General features: G+C 37.9%; 1 protein-coding gene across 1 annotated transcript in view; it reads right to left on the bottom strand.

Annotated features, from left to right (window-relative positions):
- LOC133663356 (zinc finger protein GLI2-like) overlaps positions 1–5,936 on the bottom strand; it is a 54,645-nt gene extending 48,709 nt beyond the window's left edge. The window contains exon 1 of the mRNA XM_062067767.1: positions 5,839–5,936. Coding sequence (XP_061923751.1) covers positions 5,839–5,897 — 59 coding nt within the window. The 5' untranslated portion in view covers positions 5,898–5,936. The remainder of the gene's footprint in view (positions 1–5,838) is intronic.
- Positions 5,937–20,348: the final 14,412 nt, after the last annotated feature.

The raw sequence follows: 20,348 nt of genomic DNA, 5'->3' as shown, positions 1-20,348 counted from the left end.
ACCGTTTTGGGACGGTAGAGACTCGCTGCAGCTCGCTGTTAGTCATGTACATGACGGAAGTAGAGTCTATAAACACGACAACAGTCTTCAACACCACTAGAAAAAGATGCTAGATTTGTTGTTAGTCCTTTTTAATAAAGAAAAGTCACTAAAAGTCTATAGACACTAGAACAATTCTCAACAAAGTACATTGTACAATGAACAGCAACAATTGAAAAATAGTGCAAAACAAAAAAATATATGTTAATACTGAGAAATAACACAACTTTGTGTTTAAATGTATGTATACATTTGTTTAACCTTTTTTAAAACAGATACATGCATCATAGCAGATTATGCAAATTAACAATGACATCATGACGGCCATGCCCCCCCCACCACAGGTTTTTTGGCAATCTAAAAAAAACCCTGCTGGTTATTAAATACTTAATTTATTTTACAACGTATTTATTGTTTGTCAATCGGGGGCTCGTCCGGGAGTTATAGACATTTCATTAGATATTGATAGCTATTGTTTGTCGGTTAGGTATTGTTGCTCGGTGTGTGAATTTGTGCTTATTTTAACGTGTTTAATAAACCAGTAAAATAAGAACATCAAAGTGTTCTGTGTTAATATGTTTTTCTGGAAGTTGCCTCCTGGGAAAACAATTGAACACCCATGATATGAGCCTTCGTTAGCTATTTCTATGTGTCTCTTTTAACGTTATGGAAGAGAAGATTTTCTGCGATGATGGGTGGGTGGAATGCTTTTTTTCAGCATAATCCTAGCAACCGCATTCAAACATAAACCAGCAGACGGCATAAAACATGTCCGCTTTACACATTCACCAACCCAAAACAATGAAGTGGGAAAACACACAACCCAAACGGCTCATCCGTACACTGCATTTAATTGTGTGGGGCGGCTGGCCATGAGCAGGTCTGGTGAGAAGCACCACATGTGTTTGTGTACTTGGGCGGTAGAGACCAGTCCTGCCGCACATAAACCTCGGACATATTTAAGTTGTTCAGCGCTGTCATTTGCCCCTCGACTGCTTCCCAAAAAGTATAAATGTTGACTGTGGAATGAACAGGGCGTCTGTTTTTCTCATCTACTGCAACACTGTTGAGGTTCTGGGAAGAGAAGGCTGGAGTTTGGATGGTAACCAACAGTCAAACATGGTGGCAGGGTGGGCAAGCGTTGCTGGTTTGCGGGTTCATTTCAAGATGTCTGACCAAAAGAGAACATAAATACTGTCTCTTCGTCTTTGCTGTACCGTCCTCATATGAGAAGAATTTTTTGCTGATGTTGTCTAAAGGCAGACATGCTCATTTAAAAAAACTCTCCGTTAAACTATTACATTAAATTTTATTTTTACTCTTAGGCCCCTTTTACACTAAGCCGGCTAAGTTTATCCAGAGTAAATGCCACCTAACCTTATCCTTGTCCACACACACACAATGGTCGTTTAAGACCCTCTTCCCCCCTCCGTCAGCCGGCGCAACGCAACCTAATACGGAAAATGCACACGTCATAGTCACCTCCAGTGTTGCTTTGTGTGCAAATTCTTAAATGTAACTTATCTGAACAATATCCAGTGTTGTGGTATTTCAATTAACTGGAATCCAGTGTGCTGTGGGGCCCTATTGTAGTGAATCACACCTGAGCCATCATAAATTAATCAAATCTTTATTGGACACAAAAGTACACAATGTGACAAAGACAATTTGACAACAATCAATCTCGGAATCTAGATATCTGGTCAGGAGACTCCTCACTCTTTTACTTTCACCTTCATCGTCCATTCGTTTTTGGTGACTTTATATACTCTGGACCTAGACGTTGAGTCCGTGACATACATGGCGGACAATAACTGATACAGTCAGCTTTGCCAGTCCAAAAGCTGTTTTCCCTAGTCTTCACTCTACGGCCAGGTAATACAAAGCACACGCTACCTTTTTTATCACATCCACGGTAGCCCGCATTCTCGTTGACTCTCCTTCGGCAAATGGACAAAGTTTTTCTGTAAGTAGAATCACAGCTGACCTGGACATTCGAAAGTTTTCTTGCCGTCTGAGAAGTGTTGTATCCCAAATAGCTGCAATCGCTTTCTCTTAAGGTATTTATGAGTGATTTCCACATACATGTACAAGAATGAGAAACACGGGCATGTCTGGATGACTCTCCTCCATATTTCCAGTGGTTAGCTCCGAGTTACAAAACCGCTTTATTATGAAGCTGGCTGTGGCGTGTTCTTTCTGACATCACCTCCTGTGTGGGGCGTGGCCTTTCTGGCGTCACTTCCTCTCCAAACTCAGTTTGTAAACAATCAATGAGTCAATACAAAGCTAGGAGCCGGAGATTTAAGAAATACACGGCTCACTTACCCGTGTAAAAATTGGTCCGAGGAGGGGAACCTTAAACACTGGTTTAGTGTGGCTGAAACAGGGCTTAGGCTAAATAATTATTTGTTTAAAGAGTTATCCGGCTTAGTGTAGACATAGCCTTAGCTAATGCTGCAACACTGCCTTCCCAATATTATAAAGGGACATTTACATGATGTTAAGTGTTCACAAGTGTGTCCCACACATTCCAACACATCAGGGGAAATGTTGCAACGGTTGATCCCTGCATGATGTTTACATGCTACATTGTTAGCTGAGCAGCAAGGTAGCTAACAAAACAGCAGGTATCCGCTTGATGACAACATGAAAACAATACCCTGTGGTCTTCATAGCGTCAAATGCAAACAAACCCACGTCAACTAGCAAGTACAACACATTAACATCAAAACAGCCGGCAGCTGATTCGAGAATGAGTTTGTAAGAGCAGCTGGTCAAAGGTGTCATTGGATAATTGGGAGCAACCAACAGAATAAAAAAAAAAAAGACAGCAGCCACAACAGCATTTCAGCAGCCAAAAACAAGCGTGAAGTAGAAGGAAGAGTAACTTTACAAGTACAACTGACTGGGGGTCATGTCAAGCTTAATGTACGATGTAATGTATCACATTTCAGTTTGTGTGTGGTTTTTGGCATATCCAAAACAAGCTGTTTTAGCTTTTTTTTTTTTTTTTCTGTCTTAGTTTAGTCTGGTCTGGTCTGCCTGTTAGTCTGGTTAGCCAAGTTCAAGTTCAAGTATTTTAATGCCCATGGGTCATAATTTAAAACAAAAAAATATTTTTAACTCAAACAACACAAAGATATATATTTTTAACATAACATACCAAAAGTATTAAACCGTCTGCACTTCTAAAATAAGTGCAAACTAGAAACTAGAGGCGCTTTTCTAGTCGTACGTTTATTTAATGGCTTCAAGATGCAATACAAAGCAGAGTGGGGGTTTGCTGGTAAAGAGGGACGCATAAACAAGCTTTGTCTATCTGTGTTGGCCCTTCGATGAGGTGGCGACTTGTCCAGGGTGTACCCTGCTTTCTGCCCAAGTGCAGCTGGGATAGGCTCCTGCCCCCGCGCGTCCCCAACAGGCACACGCAGTAGAAAATGGATGGATACATGACACATTTCGGCAGAAAAGTGTTGTTTGGGTGTTTTTTTTAAGCCCTGTGTTTTGCCGTGCTGTTTGACGCATTTTAGATGGAAAACATGTAGAAGTCGATCATCATATGAATTCCAGTCAGTATTAAGGATCGTTAGCTAGCTCATTCCCTATTTTGCTACTTTCAAAAGTTTGCCCACCCTTACAGGTAAGAAAATATGGACTGGGGCACTTATAAAATGAAGCTGAGCCTTTTAGGGCACGTTTTTCCACCAGAAATGTCCTCAAAGGGATTGGACCCTATCTACCTTTATTGGGAACAAGTCCATGTACTTGATGGTCCCAAATTACCCCCAAAATGATCATTAACCCAAAGTACCCAAAAACGGACTAACCCTTGAAAGGCCTGGTGCTCCAAAAGGTCCGAAATTTTGTGTAACCCCATTCATCGTTGGGACTACTTGGGTTCTTTTGGGACTTTCCCGGATCTGACCAGGGCCTAAACGGGTTCAATTCAAACCTCGTAGATACTCCAAAAATCAGACTAGGGTCAGGGTTGGGGAAAAAACAACATAGTATGTTCTAATTCTACTGTGTGCTGTAGGATCTAGGATGATATGGTGGAAGTTACCATCAAAGATCTTATACTCTTCTTACTGGTAATTATTTCATAATTGAATTTACTATTTCAGTATTCAATCAATTATTTATTCAATAATTGATTATTTATTTCAATATTCAATAATTGATGTAGTCATTTTGTCGTAATCATTTCACAATTTAATCAATCATTTCATGTTTTGATTAATTATGTTTTCCAATAATTATTTAATTTCACAATTTAATTATTTAATTCATATATTTTTACGGCTGAATTTGATGGATACAATAAATTCATGAAGTGCTGCCACACAAGTTGATGAAATATAAACAACAATTTTTTTTAAACCAAATAATTAGTTGAATCATGAAATACATAATTATTAATTAAATAAATGAATGTATGATTTTTTTTATTAATTCAATTAATTAATGACACATTTAATAACACATGTACTGTATGTGTTTAATTACAATTTTAATTAAATCGTGACACATGCAAGTTTTTATTATCAAAGGAATTAATAGAGTAATAGATGGTATTTTTTAACCTTTTGTTTTGTTATCATGTACTATTGACTATAATAATAAGAAATTATAATTTTTTAAAAAGATGTATTCATTTTAGGGCTGTCAATTGGTTATCTTTTAATCAGGTTAATAACACTCTTGATATATGATTAATCATGATTAATCACATATTTTTACTTGCTTGCATGAATAAAAATTTGCTTAAGAAAATGTTCCAATACTTGGATACAAATGCAATTTGGTGGTCAGAATGTCATACAGGAAAGTTTTTTTTAATGTTTTACGGAACTGCAAGTGATTGATTTGCTCAAAACTTGGTGACAGTAAGTATCGTACAAATTAAGTGCACATTTTGAATGTCTTTGCAATAAAATTGCAAACAAGGTACATTTACTAATCGATAATGTAGTAAACACACTCATAAACAACTTAACATAGAGGGTGCCATTTAAATCTGCATTTACACTTCTTTAGTTTAACCAGTTGTTTAAAAAGACAAGCTTGTTTACCTCTTCAGCTGACAATGCTGATCTCTTTTTTTTGGTAGAATGTGACCCCAGCTGGTTGTGATTACTTACAGAGATGATCAATGTTCTCCAGTAAGCAAAACAAATTCACATTCAGCCAGCAGTTGCAACTTGACGCTCTTGTTTGTTTAGTACAGTTGGTGTAGCCTTGCTGTAATTGTGCCTCTCCAAGTTATTGTACGACAGATCAGTTGTAGTGATATGAATGACATCTTCTTGCAGGACTCGGTCTTCATAGATGTTAGGTGTCTTACATGCGGTGGCTGTCCGTTAAGCAAAGGCATATGTTTAACTTAACTGTGCTACTTTTGTTGACAACAGATAAACTGCCAGCGTTGCTCTCCTATGCTTGTTGTCGATGTCGCATTTCTGCAATTGGCGCCATCCTCGAGTACGTGTTTCGCTTTAAGATGGTATTTTGAACTTGATGTGCGCCGACAATAAGAACGTTTGTTGCTGCAATACCAACAAGTTACCTCATTTTAATCTAAAATTCTCTTTTAAAGCGAAACTAGTCGCCTCTCATTGTGATCACAGACCGCTTAACAATGTGCGTGTTTTCCGGGTTCGGCCTTGAGATTATTGTAACTTCTATATGATAACGCAATAATTTTTTAAAATTAATCACATGCGTTGACAGCCCTAATTTGTTTATTTCCTTCGGTCTGTTGACCCTCAATATGTGACGAGGGCCAAGAACACTTACCCGTGCATGGTGTGGAGAGGGTGAGGCTCGTAATGGTAGCGCCCTTCATGGTGCCTCATGTCGATTGGGATGGGTGTGTGGAATGTAGGGAAGATATGATGGACACCTGGAAATAAACACAAGAGAAAAAGTTCATGAAATAACGCTAAAAAGGCAAATGCGTAAACTGAGATAGAGTTCTTTACTTGTGACTCCACAACAGCATGAGAAGCATGCTTTCCGGTGAGCCATCAGTAATTGATGCCTTCTAGACTGTCTGCACTTAATTAATGGCTCTTTCTATCCAATAACACCAACACACATTTTACACAACATGTCATGTGTGAGACAAAGACTGCATTAACAGCTTCCTGCCATAAAAAGTCTGTCGGTTTATGGGAAGCCTTATTAGAACAACGCACAGCTGATCTTCATCAGTCCTTGTCAGCTTGGGAGAAGGAGATGCTTTTGTTTCCAGTTCACTTGGAGAAGAAGCGGAGTTAAAAAACTGACACAAGTGGCAAAGCGGATTAATCCGTATCAATCCCGATATCAGCTCATGTGAAAACGTAGAGGCGCTTATTGCGTATACGCAGGAAACAATTTTAAAGGATAGATATAATACAGTGATAATAAAGAGTGCATCAAAGAACTAATATTTTCATACCAATAAAGTGCTACTTTAGTTTTCGTACGCCCCACTTTTGGTATGATTCTATTTTCGGCAAAAATGCTCAGCAAAATTTTGCCTAGGTTTTTTGAAAACATCTTGGTTATCGTAAGGCCAAACTGGTTCATTTGCCCGCATATCATTCCGTGAAATCAAACGCTTAAACAAAAAATCAGTCCTGTACTCTTTTTATTGAGTTCAAAAATCTGACATGGGGCCAAATAAAGTTGTGAGTGGCAGCACTTTAATAAAGAATGCGAGAAACACTATTGAATTCAAGAAAGAAAGGTGTGTTTCTCCCCTCCTTCCACTCCACTCATCACTGTCTTCAATCAAGCTAAAAGTGATGTTTGCTTATCAATTTCCATAATCATATGTATGTACAGTATTTCACGTTGTTTTCTTTATGTAAGACCATAATTATTCTTTAAAAATGTTGTCATGTATTCTTATTTTTGGCTGTCTGCAACATATTAATTGGACTATTATTTCTTATGGAAAAATTGCTTTGATTTTCATTAAAACCTTTTCACTTTTGATATTATCTTGTTGGAGTTTTGTGTATCGCCTGATATCGGCATTAAATCAAATTGGATACCAGCAGAAATCTTACATACTTTTATTATTTTTTCAGCATTGAATGTTAGAAAATGTTTGATCGAGTGAAATTAGTCAAACAGACAATAATGATAGGTATAAAAAACCCTAACCTATTTACTATTAATCATTTGAAATAGACTTATGCTGTATTTAAGTTGAAGTAATTGTTTTTTTGGCGATACCTTGTGGCCAAAACTAATTCATAAAGTTAAGCTCATGACGCAGTAAGATGAATGATGTGGACAAGTTTCTGACTGGATACTTTCTAATATGTTTTTCCTTGGAGACTTTGTATGTGGAAGTAATATGCAACTATAATTATTGGATTTTGTTTATATTGATAAATGTGCTGTTTTAAACTGCAGTATTGTTCAATTAAGGACACTTATTATGTAAGTCTACAGTAGCTTGTGTGCTTAGCTCTTGTGTAGCTGCTAGCTCTTAGTAGTCTAGAGCCTACATTAGGTACCTCTTTGTAAATGACTATTTAGATGTGTATTTCAACATGTTTGATTGCACTCCCGCCCGAATGCAGCTGAGATAGGCTCCAACGACCCACCGCGACCCCAAAAGGGACAAGCGGTAGAAAATGGATGGATGGATGATTGTCAGACGTGGTTCCTCGGGAGTCAAACACATTTGAGTCAGCGTTGTAAATACAAAGTGTAACAGGACACCGTTCCTTTGTTTTTGTGTCGTGAGTCTTGATCGCAACTCTACACTGTCTTGTTTACACGAGACGGGGACAAAGCTTTACCTGAAGACAGAAGTGTCCTTAAAAGCAGCCACTGTCTTCTTAATATTTTCGGATTACACATTTTGTAGATCACGTCCACGGGTATATAAGTAAATTTTATTGTATGTCCACATCGCAGACATGCTGCCACTTCTCCAAACAATCCCGTGCGTATTGCTTACGTCAACACAACATCAAAATATTTTTCGGCGGCCAATTTTCATCACTAGTCGATAGTGCACAAATAACAGGCTATGTATACATCCATTTATACAGTAACGACCTGCCGGTGTTAATGTTTTTGTTCATGTGTTATTGATGGTCAGAGTTCCGGAGAATGGCGGCGAATAAGCAAGGGTTGTTGTGTGTCTGGGAGTGGAGCACGGAGAAGGATGTGTGTGCATGGGAGGGAATACGTGATAGAGTTGGGCCTGTTGTTAGAGTACGATTTGCAATAAAAGTTAAAAGCAGTCTGGATGCAATACTGTACTTTATATTACTTTAATTAGCTTTCACTTAAAAAAAAAAAAAAAAAGTTTAAGGTGTGGCGCCTTTTATTTTGATGTAGCGGTCCATCACTTTTTTTTTTATTCTTATTGTAATATTTTTCTATTTTGTTTCCATTTATTCCCCCATTATTTACTTTTTACTTTTAAATTCGAACTCAATTCTGTACACTGCTGCTGGAATTTTTATTTTCCTGAGGGAACTCTCCTGAAGGAATCAATAAAGTACTATCTATCTATCTATCTATCTATCTATCTATCTATCTATCTATCTATCTATCTATCTATCTATCTATCTATCTATCTATCTATCTATCTATCTATCTATCTATCACGATAAATTACATAGAGGGGAAACCCTGCATGTATATGGCCTTTTCAATGTAAACTACCATCAAGCTAGCTCATCTTAAAAATGGGAGTCTTACTTCTGAGCACTTTATTTCTATTGTATGTTTGCATGTGTAGTGGCCTCTGCGTTTTGTATTGCACTACCCCGTACCGCCACCGCGGGGTGTGAACCCACAACCGCCTGATTGAGAGGAAACATGTGCTAGCCAATAGGCTAAATGCCCGAGCTGCTAACCCAGCGGCTAGCACACTATTTGAAGCAGTCAGGGAGTGAGATTTACCAATGTACATCTGGCACAGCCACTCGGCTGGCCCCCGTTACACATGGAAAATTAGAACACGCCGTTTGACCGCCAAGGAGTTGATTCTGCAACTGGACATAAATTCATGTGCAACAAAGGTATCGAAATATGCTGCTGTTTGATTTTACTTCAAATGGTACTCAGTATTACAGACGATAGCTATAAAAGTACTGAATTCGATACCGGTCACTAAACCGTGGTATAAAGTGGTAACACACATATTCCCAAAAAACATAAATTGTAAAGCTCCATGCAATATATCACTATATTGATGAGCAGCTGTGGTCTGATTGGATGAAATGAACATGGCAGCCAGTCAATATATTTATGTGTGGACTTACTGTTAAAACTGCACCAGTGTGGATTAACATTTTAAACACTGGAGTGGAGAAATGTGCCTTTTTGAAAATAATAGTGTCTATGCAAACATGGCCTCCCATTAAAGATGACGCCAGGTGTTCTGTGTTAACGTCGGCCCTTTTGAGTCTGGTGACTCCAGGGAAGTGGATGGAAAATACGTCTCTCTTTACATCCAATCGGAGGTAAGGAACGGGACCATGGTGAAATGGTGCTTGGAGTGGGCTCATGTCTTTGAGGAAGTACTCAACAACAACAAGAAGAATAAGAAGGAAAACCTTAAAGGCCACGGCAGCAACAACTGAGTGAAATAAAAAAGTATTTGTTGTGTTTGAGTGGAAGTGCAAGAAAACAAGACAGTCCAACTTCCTCAGTGAGAAAGAGACATGAAGAGCAGTATGGGAGCTGGGGGGTCATTCAGACAGGAAATTCCATAAAGAAAAGTTGGCAGGGTTCCTAAAGACACAGAACAGTACCAACAGCAACACACACGTCCTCATGTACACGCACACACACACACACACACACACACACACACACACACACACACACACACACACACACACACACACACACACACACACACACACACACACACACACACACACACACACACACACACACACACACACACACACGCACACACGCACGCATAATTGCAGACACATTTATTCTGCAGTCGTCGGAGTAAAAGAAAAGTTATTAATGGTGACAATTACAACTTTGGTTCATAGATTAAATATAGGCTTGCAAATCTTTAAAAAAAAGTAACTTCAACTTGGGCGGGTTTAATGGGGTTTTATGAGCAATAGACAGGAAGAGTGCAAATATCCATCAGTGGAAATCAACAGAGAGGATGGAGATACACTCTTGATCAACATTTTAAGACCAGTTGAACATTTGGCAATAATTGTAATTTTGCACTACTGGTTTTTAAAAACGTTCTAAGTCGAAGCTTTAAAATGCAAAAAAAAGTGTAGTGAGACAAAAAACAATTTTGAGCAAGCAATAAACTTAAATTGTATGTTCATCATGTCAATAAAGGTCTAAAACTGTTATGATCCGGTGGTGGATCATAGTTTATTTTGGGTTTTGATTTACTTGTGGTTTAAGTTCTGTTTCAGCACCCCGGTTTTGTGTTTTCTTGGTTGTCATGGGTGCTGAATATGTTCACCTGCCTCTGATTAGGGTCCGGGAAGCTCACCTGTTCCCGAGCACTAATCACAGAGCTATTTAGTCCCGCCTTAGCATTCCTCGTGAGCTATCCCGTCGCGTTTGTTTTGTAGTGTTTTCCCTGATTTATGAGAATAAATCATTCTCCTACCTGCACACTGTCTCCGGAGTTCCTGCTGCCTCCGTGGAAGAACAATCCGCGTACCACCATGCCTCCACGTCCTCGTTCCCGTTACAAAAACCACAGCATTTAAAAGCCAAAGTCTTCACAAAAATGTGGATTTAAAGTCATTTTGTGTCGGTATTCATATTGTCATGATCTTTTGATGGAAAGGCACTACAACATTTTAATCAGAAAAATTCAATATCTGGGGAGCAACATTAGTATTGATGTAATACGGATAAAGACTGGAAAAGCAAATTCAACATTTGGTAGCCTGGACAATAAATGGGCAGAAAATATATAAATATAGACTATATACGATATAAATGATATACAATAGAGCTTTCAATACTTTGTCATTTGTTATAATCATCAATCATGTAATCATAATTGTTATATCGTAATAATGCATGTTGATGACACATTCCAGTACGCACATTTGACATCAGCATGAGAACGAAGGTGTCATCAAGACAATGTAGCATCCTATGTAGCAGCTAATGTGCAAAACCACTTCTAAGTTAGTAAAAATAAACTCAGTTTTTACAGGTATCATTATTACTGGAGGACGAGGAACAGTAGTAGGAATAGTAATAGTAATAGTAATAGTAGGAAAACATTTGAAAATGTATTTGAAACCACTGTTTTTGTCTGATTATAATGATGTTAAAAATGTAATTATTCATCCTGGGTTCGATCCCCGGGCTCGGGGTCTTTCTGTGTGCATGTTCTCACCGTGACTGTGTGGGTTCCCTCCGGGCACTCCGGCTTCCTCCCACCTCCAAAGACATGCCCGAATGCAGCTGAGATAGGCTCCAGCACCCCCCCCCCCCCACGATCCCAAAAGGGACAAGCGGTAGATATGGATGGATGGATGTAATTATTCAGAGAGCTTGAAAATTTGAAGTAACAGTATCAGCACTGGGATGACCAATACTTCCCCTTTAACTACTTGGTATTGAATCAAGCTATCTATGTTTTAAAGCACCGCTTGCAGAGCAGCCCTTCAATGTTCATAGCGCCACCATTGACCATTGTAGTTAGTTTTAAAAGCCAAAATACATCCATTCTCCCTCTTTTGTCTCTACACTGTTTCTGCTTGCAAGTGGTCTATGCGCGTGTTGATGTTGAGTCGTGACATGCGCCTTGGCACACCATCAGGTGCATGAAAAAAGAAAAGTACCAGTATTGTTCATCTAGATCAGTGGTTCTTAACCTGGGTTCGATCGAACCCTAGGGGTTCGGTGAGTCGGCCTCAGGGGTTCCGCGGAGCCTCCGCCACGGAGGTCAAGACACACCGACTCATCGTGTACATAAAAACTTCTTCCTATCGGCGTATTATGAATACCCCCAAACAATGTTCCCTCTAATTTTCCATCTGATTTCCAGGTGTGTAATTTGTTGTGAGTTCTTGCACTGTGTTGGTTTTGTTCTTTGAACAAGGTGATGTTCATGCACGGTTCATTTTGTGCACCAGTAAAAAAAACATATAACTTTGTCTTGAATTTGAAAAAAAATTAAAAAAATATTTTTCACTAAAGAAGGGTTCGGTGATTGCGCATATGAAACTGGTGGGGTTCGGTACCTCCAACAAGGTTAAGAACCACTGATCTAGATGGAATAATTTTACAACAGAAAGTAACCAGATACTAACAGTAAATTAACAAGTAGATTAATAATAGTTTTTACAAAATAATAGAATAGTAAATGACGCAATATGTTACTGCATACGACAACAGCTAAATTAGGAGACTTGGTAACCCGTTTTGAAACCCGTTCTATAATCCTTTATAAACAAAATCATATATTGTGATAGTGTTGTACCGATACCAATAATAATGAATTTTGATTATTTTCGATACTTTTATAAATAAAGGGGACCACAATTTTGGCCTTAAATAAAATAGTGACCATATTAGGCAACTTTTTTTTTAGCAGTTATTAAGCAAACAAAGGCTCCTGTATTGGTTGCTGACGTATGCAGTAACATATTGTTTCATTTGTCATTATTTTATATTGTCAAATATCGAGGTACAAGCGGTAGAAAATGGATTATCAATATACTTGTTCATTTACTGTTAATATCTGGTTATTTGTTTTAACATGTTCCAGCTACACTTCTGTTAAAATGTAATAAACACTTATTCTTCTGTTGTTTGGATACTTTACATTAGTTTTGGATGATACCACACATTTGTAGTAGTTGCAGGATCATACATTGGTCATATTTATGTGTCCTGGGATATATTTCCGGAGTTTATAAACATAATATACATTTTAAAAAAAGGAAAAAGATTTTGTGACGATAAAAAATATCGATGTAATCATAGTATTATCGACGAGATACGCTCTTGTACTTGGTATCATTACAGTGAATGTCAGGTGTAGATCCTCCCATGGCGCTTATTTACATTGAGGACCACTAGCTTGTTGTTAGCGATGAGCTATTGTATCCTCCTACGGTGTGTAGTGAAACATGTTTAGCTATTCCTCGTCCTGCAGGGATGATACTTGTAAGAAACGTATTTTATTGGTCGCCATGGAGGCGAGGATTAGTCATTTAGAAGTAGCTAAAACACTGCCGACTGCAGATGGACTTTAGCAGCTAGCTTGCAAGCCATGTTTTAAAGCACCTCTTGCTGAGCGGGGTTTCAGTGTTACAGCTTCACCTTTATCATTAGTTTTTAAGCCAAATTGCGTCCATTCTCTCTTTCTGTCTACACACCATGTCTGCTTGTAAGTACTCTGGGCTTGTGCGTTGCAGAACATGCTCTTCTGCTTGTAACACTAGCAAAGTCACGACGTGACGACGGCGCGCCGTCATGCCCGTAAATTTAAAAAAATGGAACAGGTATTTTTCAGAAGCAGTATAGTGCCATTTTTTATTTATTAGTACCACAGTACTTTATTAGTACCGGTCACCTTACAATCCTATATTGTGATATATATCTTTATCACAGAAGGCTGTGGTACACTATATTGTGATATAGATTTTGGGCCATATTACCCATCTTTAATTCTCTCAGTCTAATACTCTATGCATCTGAGATATGGTAAATGACAGCAAAAGCCAAACAGAAGATGGCTTTCACCATAGACGCCTAAGAAATTTTTGTGGAATATCACGCAGAGACTTATAAGAGAAGTACCACAAAGAACCAAGACGAGATTTCTGACTCAAACCAAAGGTCAACGCAGGAAGGTTTGACTTGAATATGCGGTTCGATGGATGACAACAGATATCCTGAAATAGCGCTTAAGTGGAGCCAATAGATGGAAAGAGGAAAGGAGGAAGACCGCTCACAACATGGAGAAGAACAATGGATCATGACTTGAAAGACATTTCATGGGGACAGGCAAAGACCCAGGCCCAAGACAGAGTACAGTGGGAAAGACATGAGGATCGTTGTGCTCACGAATACGGAATGATTGAAGTCCTAATGTCTAGGTAAGGACAGCCAGCTGGCCGTAGTTTGTTCATGCCTGGTTTACAGTTCATCGTTTTGAAGTTCTCAACTTTGATTCCAGGTGTGTTCTGTTCTGTCATAGGGCTCTGAGCACTGAGCACTTTATGGTCTAAATCCCAACCCCTGCAATGAATGTTTACGGATGCTACTCAGGCCCAGCTGGTCTGTTATCTTCTGTGATCAGTCACTGTCCAATCTACACATTTGGTGCTATCTTCCAAGTATCTGTATCAGACTCACTGCCAACGTGATCCATCACATTGGACTTAAAGGTGATGGGTCACGCCGTAATTGTGCTACTAAGACCTCGCCTCACCTGGGTTACTGTTAACTGTTAGTAAAGAAAGACATTCAATGGGGGGGAAAAAAAGTACAGGGAGAAAGGATATGATGGATATTTACATTTAATATATACATTTTGTCAAGTTCCACCACAACTTGCAAGACATTTTCTAAATCAGGAATCGGGAAGCCCTTATGACTGACACATCAGTACAATGATTAAAATCCCAAATTCATATTATGTAACCTTCCTCTTAAAGGACAAACATTGGCCAATCCCTCCACAATTTCGCTGGCTTTTGTCTGTGACTGTTGCGGTTTAAAATGCCTAAATTCACGTCACCTTGAAAGTTTACAGCAAAAGTTGCAATGTTTCGAGGTTGTTTTTATAATTTTGTTATCAAAGTGTTTCCTGAACCATACTGTAACCTAGAAAAGCACAGAACTTGAACAAAAATAGGAAAGCAAGTACTGTATTGATGTTTTACTAGTTTTGTACCACACACACCATATTTTCCGGACTATAAGCCAATACTTTGAACCCTGAGGCTTATAAAATAATGCCGCAAATTTATGGATTGTTCTTCGCCAATGGCCATAATGTTTTGTATTCAACAAATAGTTTTCATTACACCGACAGAGACTTTGAGAAGGTGTGTTATTATTTGTCCCATGGCACCATCTTTTGGACGAGTTTTCTCACTGCAAGTGCTGTGGGTTCAAAATGTACTTTCTGTTTCGTGCCTTGAATCATCAGCATTATAACCGTCCATAGCATTTCTGCTCGAAAACATTCTTCATTCATCACTACTAGCAGCGTTTGTAAATTTTACAATATAACTGAAACAATTCACACTTGCTAAAGCGTCTTATGTGTGATGTCTGTAGGAGTGTTTTCATGCATATTTGTACGCGTTATCGTAATGTAATCAAGCTAGCGTTGTTAGCATTAGCAAATATGCTAACACGTTAACAAGTGTCTGTGTTAATATTTTTAATTTAGACTGGCTTTCGTTTTGTATTGTTTCGGTTTTGTAAATTTACCACAACATCCCAGTGGAGTTACTGAGTCTGTTTGGCTTATTGGAGAGCTAGTGGGTCCGTAACGATGACTTCTGTTTTGAGTGATCAGCCGTTTTAAGGTATGTAAATAAACATTTACAAAATCTTCCGTACCGGTATTTATCTGTGGCTTATATAAACATATTTATTTCTTCTAAAATTTGGTGGGTGCAACTTAAATACGCTCTATAGCTTGGAAAATAAGGGAACTTATAAGTGGACACTAGAAATCAGTAAAAGCACATAGTCAGAACTCATTGTCAACATTACTGTACTGTTTTAATTAATTATAACTCATACTAGGAATAATTAATTATAATTTTTAAAAAAACCACCACTAAAGGTCTGCTTTGTCGTCCACAAGTTGCAGACATTCTTTGTGTATGTTTTACGCTGGACAAGTGTTTGTCCATCTTAAACAATAATTGATGTTCCAACACATTTACCCCGCACATTAAGAGCATTTGTGAGCTGTTGAGAGCAATCTATAGTGCTAATTGTTGTTGGTAAATGAGAGACGATGAGAGATTACCATCACACTTCAACATCTCAGTCATGTCAATGCTGCCTCTTTGCTAGGTAAACATTGCAACTAAAATTGTGTACTTAATTGTTTTACCTTGGATAAATAACTGCATGTTCCTGTCAAGAACTCCACTGAAGCCAATTTACTTCATCTCCATCTTGCCTTGAACCCTTAAAAGTCTCAAACACAGCTGACTGAGGAGTTGCCGCTTCACACAAAGAAAGTCCTCATTGCCTTATGACAGCATTCTTAGTGCCGGCTCGCCACTTCCCCCCTCGTAAACTGGGCCTTTTTTTAACGAAAGAGGGGAAATATCCAAAACGGAAAACAATGTGTGTGAAAAGGAGGCAGAGGACATCAATCTAGACCGTCTCAACTGGGGGTCACCCTGGGGTGATGTGCCTCCAGGGAAAACTGTTCTCCAGGATTAAGTGGGAGGCTGGGAAATACCTCCTGGCCAAACCTGACCTGGTCTTCATCAAGACGGCAACACATTGAACAATCATGGGCCGTTTACTTGGGTGACAACTGTGTTATTGTGGCCTGAAACTACTAAGTAACAAAGACTTAATTTAGAGTTATTTGGTTAGGGTTAGGGTTAGAGCGTTAGGGCCAGGGTTAGGGTTATAATAAGGCCATGCCGAATAAGGCATTAATAAGTACTTAATAATGACTAGTTAAGAGCCAATATGTTACTAATTTGCATGTTAATAAGCAAATAATTAATGGTGAATATGTTCCCCATACTAAAGTGTTACCATGTTTTTTTTACTGGTGCACAAAATGAACCGTGCATGAACATCACCTTGTTCAAAGAACAAAACCAACACAGTGCATAAACTCACAACAAATTACACACCTGCAAATCAGTGTGACTTCTGCTGTTGCCGTATCCGTAATACGCCGATAGGGAGAAGTTTTTATTTACAGGTGTGTTTTGACCTCCGCCGAACCCCTGAGGCCAACTCACCGAACCCCTAGGGTTTGATCGAACCCAGGTTAAGAACCACTGTTTTAGCATATTAACATCGACATTTTGTAACAGATTCTTCCAAAATTGAAATAGGTGTCAGTAAGGACTTTACATACATAGTACCTACTGTAATATGCGCTAGCATTTTGCGTATCACATGGTTATTCAGCACTTCAGCAACTGTCTGTTAAATTAAGAGATGTTCCCATGTTATCAAAGTCTATCCACTAGAGATGTGAATCTTAAGACAACTCACAAATTAAATTTGTTTCCGATTCTTGAGGTGACAAATTGACTCAGAATAGATTCTTGATTGAACACGATTCTCAATTTAAAGCAATTCAAGCCATATAATTGGTAAATAAATTTAAATGAAAGGTTTTTCCAACATATTTCAGGTTAAATTGAAAATGGATTAAATAATAATTAATAAACAACAATACATAAGATTTGCGATTCCGACAACCCTATTATCCACGTAGGTTGCTAGCATGCTAGCTTTTAGCATTGTCAGCATTGAGATTTTGTTGGGGATTCCTATAAAATTAAAAAAGGATCAAAGACCTTGTACCTACATTGCTAGGCACTGGCATTGAAATGTTTAGCATTTTGCATATTACGAGGAGATTTAGCACTTTGGCAACTGTATGTTAAGTCAAGAGATGTTCCCGTGTTATCACAATTTATCCTCTCAGGTTGTTAGTATGTTAGCTTTAAAGCATTGTAAGCATTCTATACCAAAATGTATACGTGGAATATGTGGAAGTGAGGATTTTACATACAAAGTACCAATCTTTATAGGTGCTAGCTTGAACATTCAAACATTTTGCATATCACCATGCAACTCAGCACTTTAGCAACTGTCTATTTAATCACAGGATGTTCCCATGTTATTACAATTTAGCCACATAAATTGTCACCATGCTATCTGTTAGCAGTGTTAGCAGTAGGGCTGCAACAACTAATCGATTAAATCGATTATAAAAATAGTTGGCGATTAATTTAGTCATCGATTCGTTGGATCTATGCTATGCGCATGCGCAGAGGCAATTGTTATTTTTTTACAAACCTTTATTTATAAACTGCATCATGTACAAACAGCTGAGAAACAATAATCAAAATAAGTATGGTGCCAGTGTGCTGTTTTTTTTCCAATAAAATACTGGAAAGGATAGAAATGTAGTTCGTCTCTTTTATCCGATTACTAATCGATTAATCAAAGCAATAATCGACAGATTAATCGATTATAAAATGAATCGTTAGTTGCAGGCCTAGTTAGCAGTGGTATTTCTTTGAGAATTCTTAAAAAATGAAACTAGGTGTCAGTTAGTATTTTACAAATATAGTACCAATTGGTTCAGGTGCTATCTTTAACGTTTTACCATTTAAGCAAATGCCAGTTTAATCAATAGATGTTCGCATGTTATCAATACTCTAGATTTTAGCATTTTTACCACAAAGATTTCAATGGGGCCCCCTCCAAAATTAAAATTGGTGGCAGTTAGGATTTTACGCACAAATGTTACTATGGAGGAGCAATCGCATTCTAAGTGGCTACACCGTCCATGTCCCCAAACCTGCATAGCGAGTGGAAAGTGCACAGGAAATTAAGTTAACAGCTGCCTCTCACAAGACGACTTTAACAATTCCATTTGAAGTCTCGTTCGGAGAAGTGATGCTTTCAAGGCGAAACGAGACGTTTAAGACCTGCTCAGCTGACTCGTAGTGGTGGTCGTAACGCATGGCAAGACATCTTAAGTGCACAGTCCTGCCCTCTGAGTTCATCTTTCTCGATAAGATAAAATGTTAGGACGCAGTTGTTTATACGCACGCACACAAAGACACATACACAGAACAGCAGGGTCTTACAAATTCCCTTTTTGTCTGGCCTTTTTGTCTGGGGCAGACTTTCCTGCAGCGACCAGTTCACTCTGGGGATTTCGGGTGCTAACAAGAAACAGCTGGGAAACACGTCAGAGGACCTCAGAACTACTGGAAGGCGTCCCTAAAGTCGTCACACAGGCAAAAATTAAAACCATTTTTTCTAAATGACTGTCAAAATCTATGCTATAACTCATACAATTATACACCAAAAATTGCATTAAACATGTATAAACACAGATTAAAAAAAAAAGATAATAAAAAATATAAATATATATCCTTTATTCATCTATTTATTTTAAATTTTTACATTAAACATGTATAAACACAGATGAAAAAAAAATAAAAAATACAAAAAATTATATATATATATATATATATATATATATATATATATATATATATATATATATATATATACTGTATATCCATCCATTTTCTACCGCTCGTCCCTTTTGGGGTCACGGGAGGTGCTGGAGCCTATCTCAGCTGTGTATATATATATATATATATATATATATATATATATATATACCGTAATTTCCGGACTATAAGCCGCACCTGACTATAAGCCGCACCAGCTAAATTTAAGGGAAAATACAGATTGCTCCATATATAAGCCGCACCCGACTATAAGCCGCAGGGTTTTGATGTGCAATTACCGTAGTATATAGGGGTTCCTGCTACCACGGAGGGGAAAGCGTCCCATTTATTAACAATACATCTTTCAATCATTCAATCAAACTTTCACATCTTTGACATGGCGAACAGCATTCGTGCAGAGTACAAATAATACAACGGTGCAAAGTAATACAAAAGTGCTCGCCTGTACGTTATCAAAATAACCAGCCTACCGGTATATGAAAAGTCAGTCTTTAATCATTGTGTCATCGTCTTCCTCCTGCGTACTAAAACCACCGAGATCCTCTTCGTCGGTGTCGGAGAAGAACAGGCCGTAAATAAGCCGCACCCTTGTATAAGCCGCAGGGACCTGAACGAGGGGAAAAAGTAGCGGCTTATAGTCCGGAAATTACGGTATTTATATATATATATATATATATATATATATATATATATATATATATATATATATATATATATATATATATATATATATTTATATATATTTATATATATATATATATTTTAATAAATATTTTTTTATTTACATTTTTTTTATCTGCGTTTATACATGTATAATGCAATTTTGTGTATTTTATGTATATATGTTAGGGGTGTGCATCTCTACTTTAAATGGCGATTCGATCTCGATACATGGATTACGATATGACTCACTAACAATACTTTTTAAAACATTACGATTTGATGCAATTCCATGCAGGTGGACGCTTTGAAAAGCAAATTAAATATATCATGTGTCATGTCAAAACAATATCATGGTTTTGTTTTTTTAAACAGACACATACAAAGCAGGCGCTGCCTGCATTAATTATGAGCAAATAGTCGAAGTATCAACTTCAA

The sequence above is a fragment of the Entelurus aequoreus genome, linkage group LG13 (genome assembly GCF_033978785.1).
Source record: "Entelurus aequoreus isolate RoL-2023_Sb linkage group LG13, RoL_Eaeq_v1.1, whole genome shotgun sequence".
Taxonomy (NCBI): Eukaryota; Metazoa; Chordata; class Actinopteri; order Syngnathiformes; family Syngnathidae; genus Entelurus; species Entelurus aequoreus.
The sequence above is the reverse complement of the archived record's forward strand: the minus strand, read 5'-3'. Positions and strand labels throughout refer to the sequence as shown.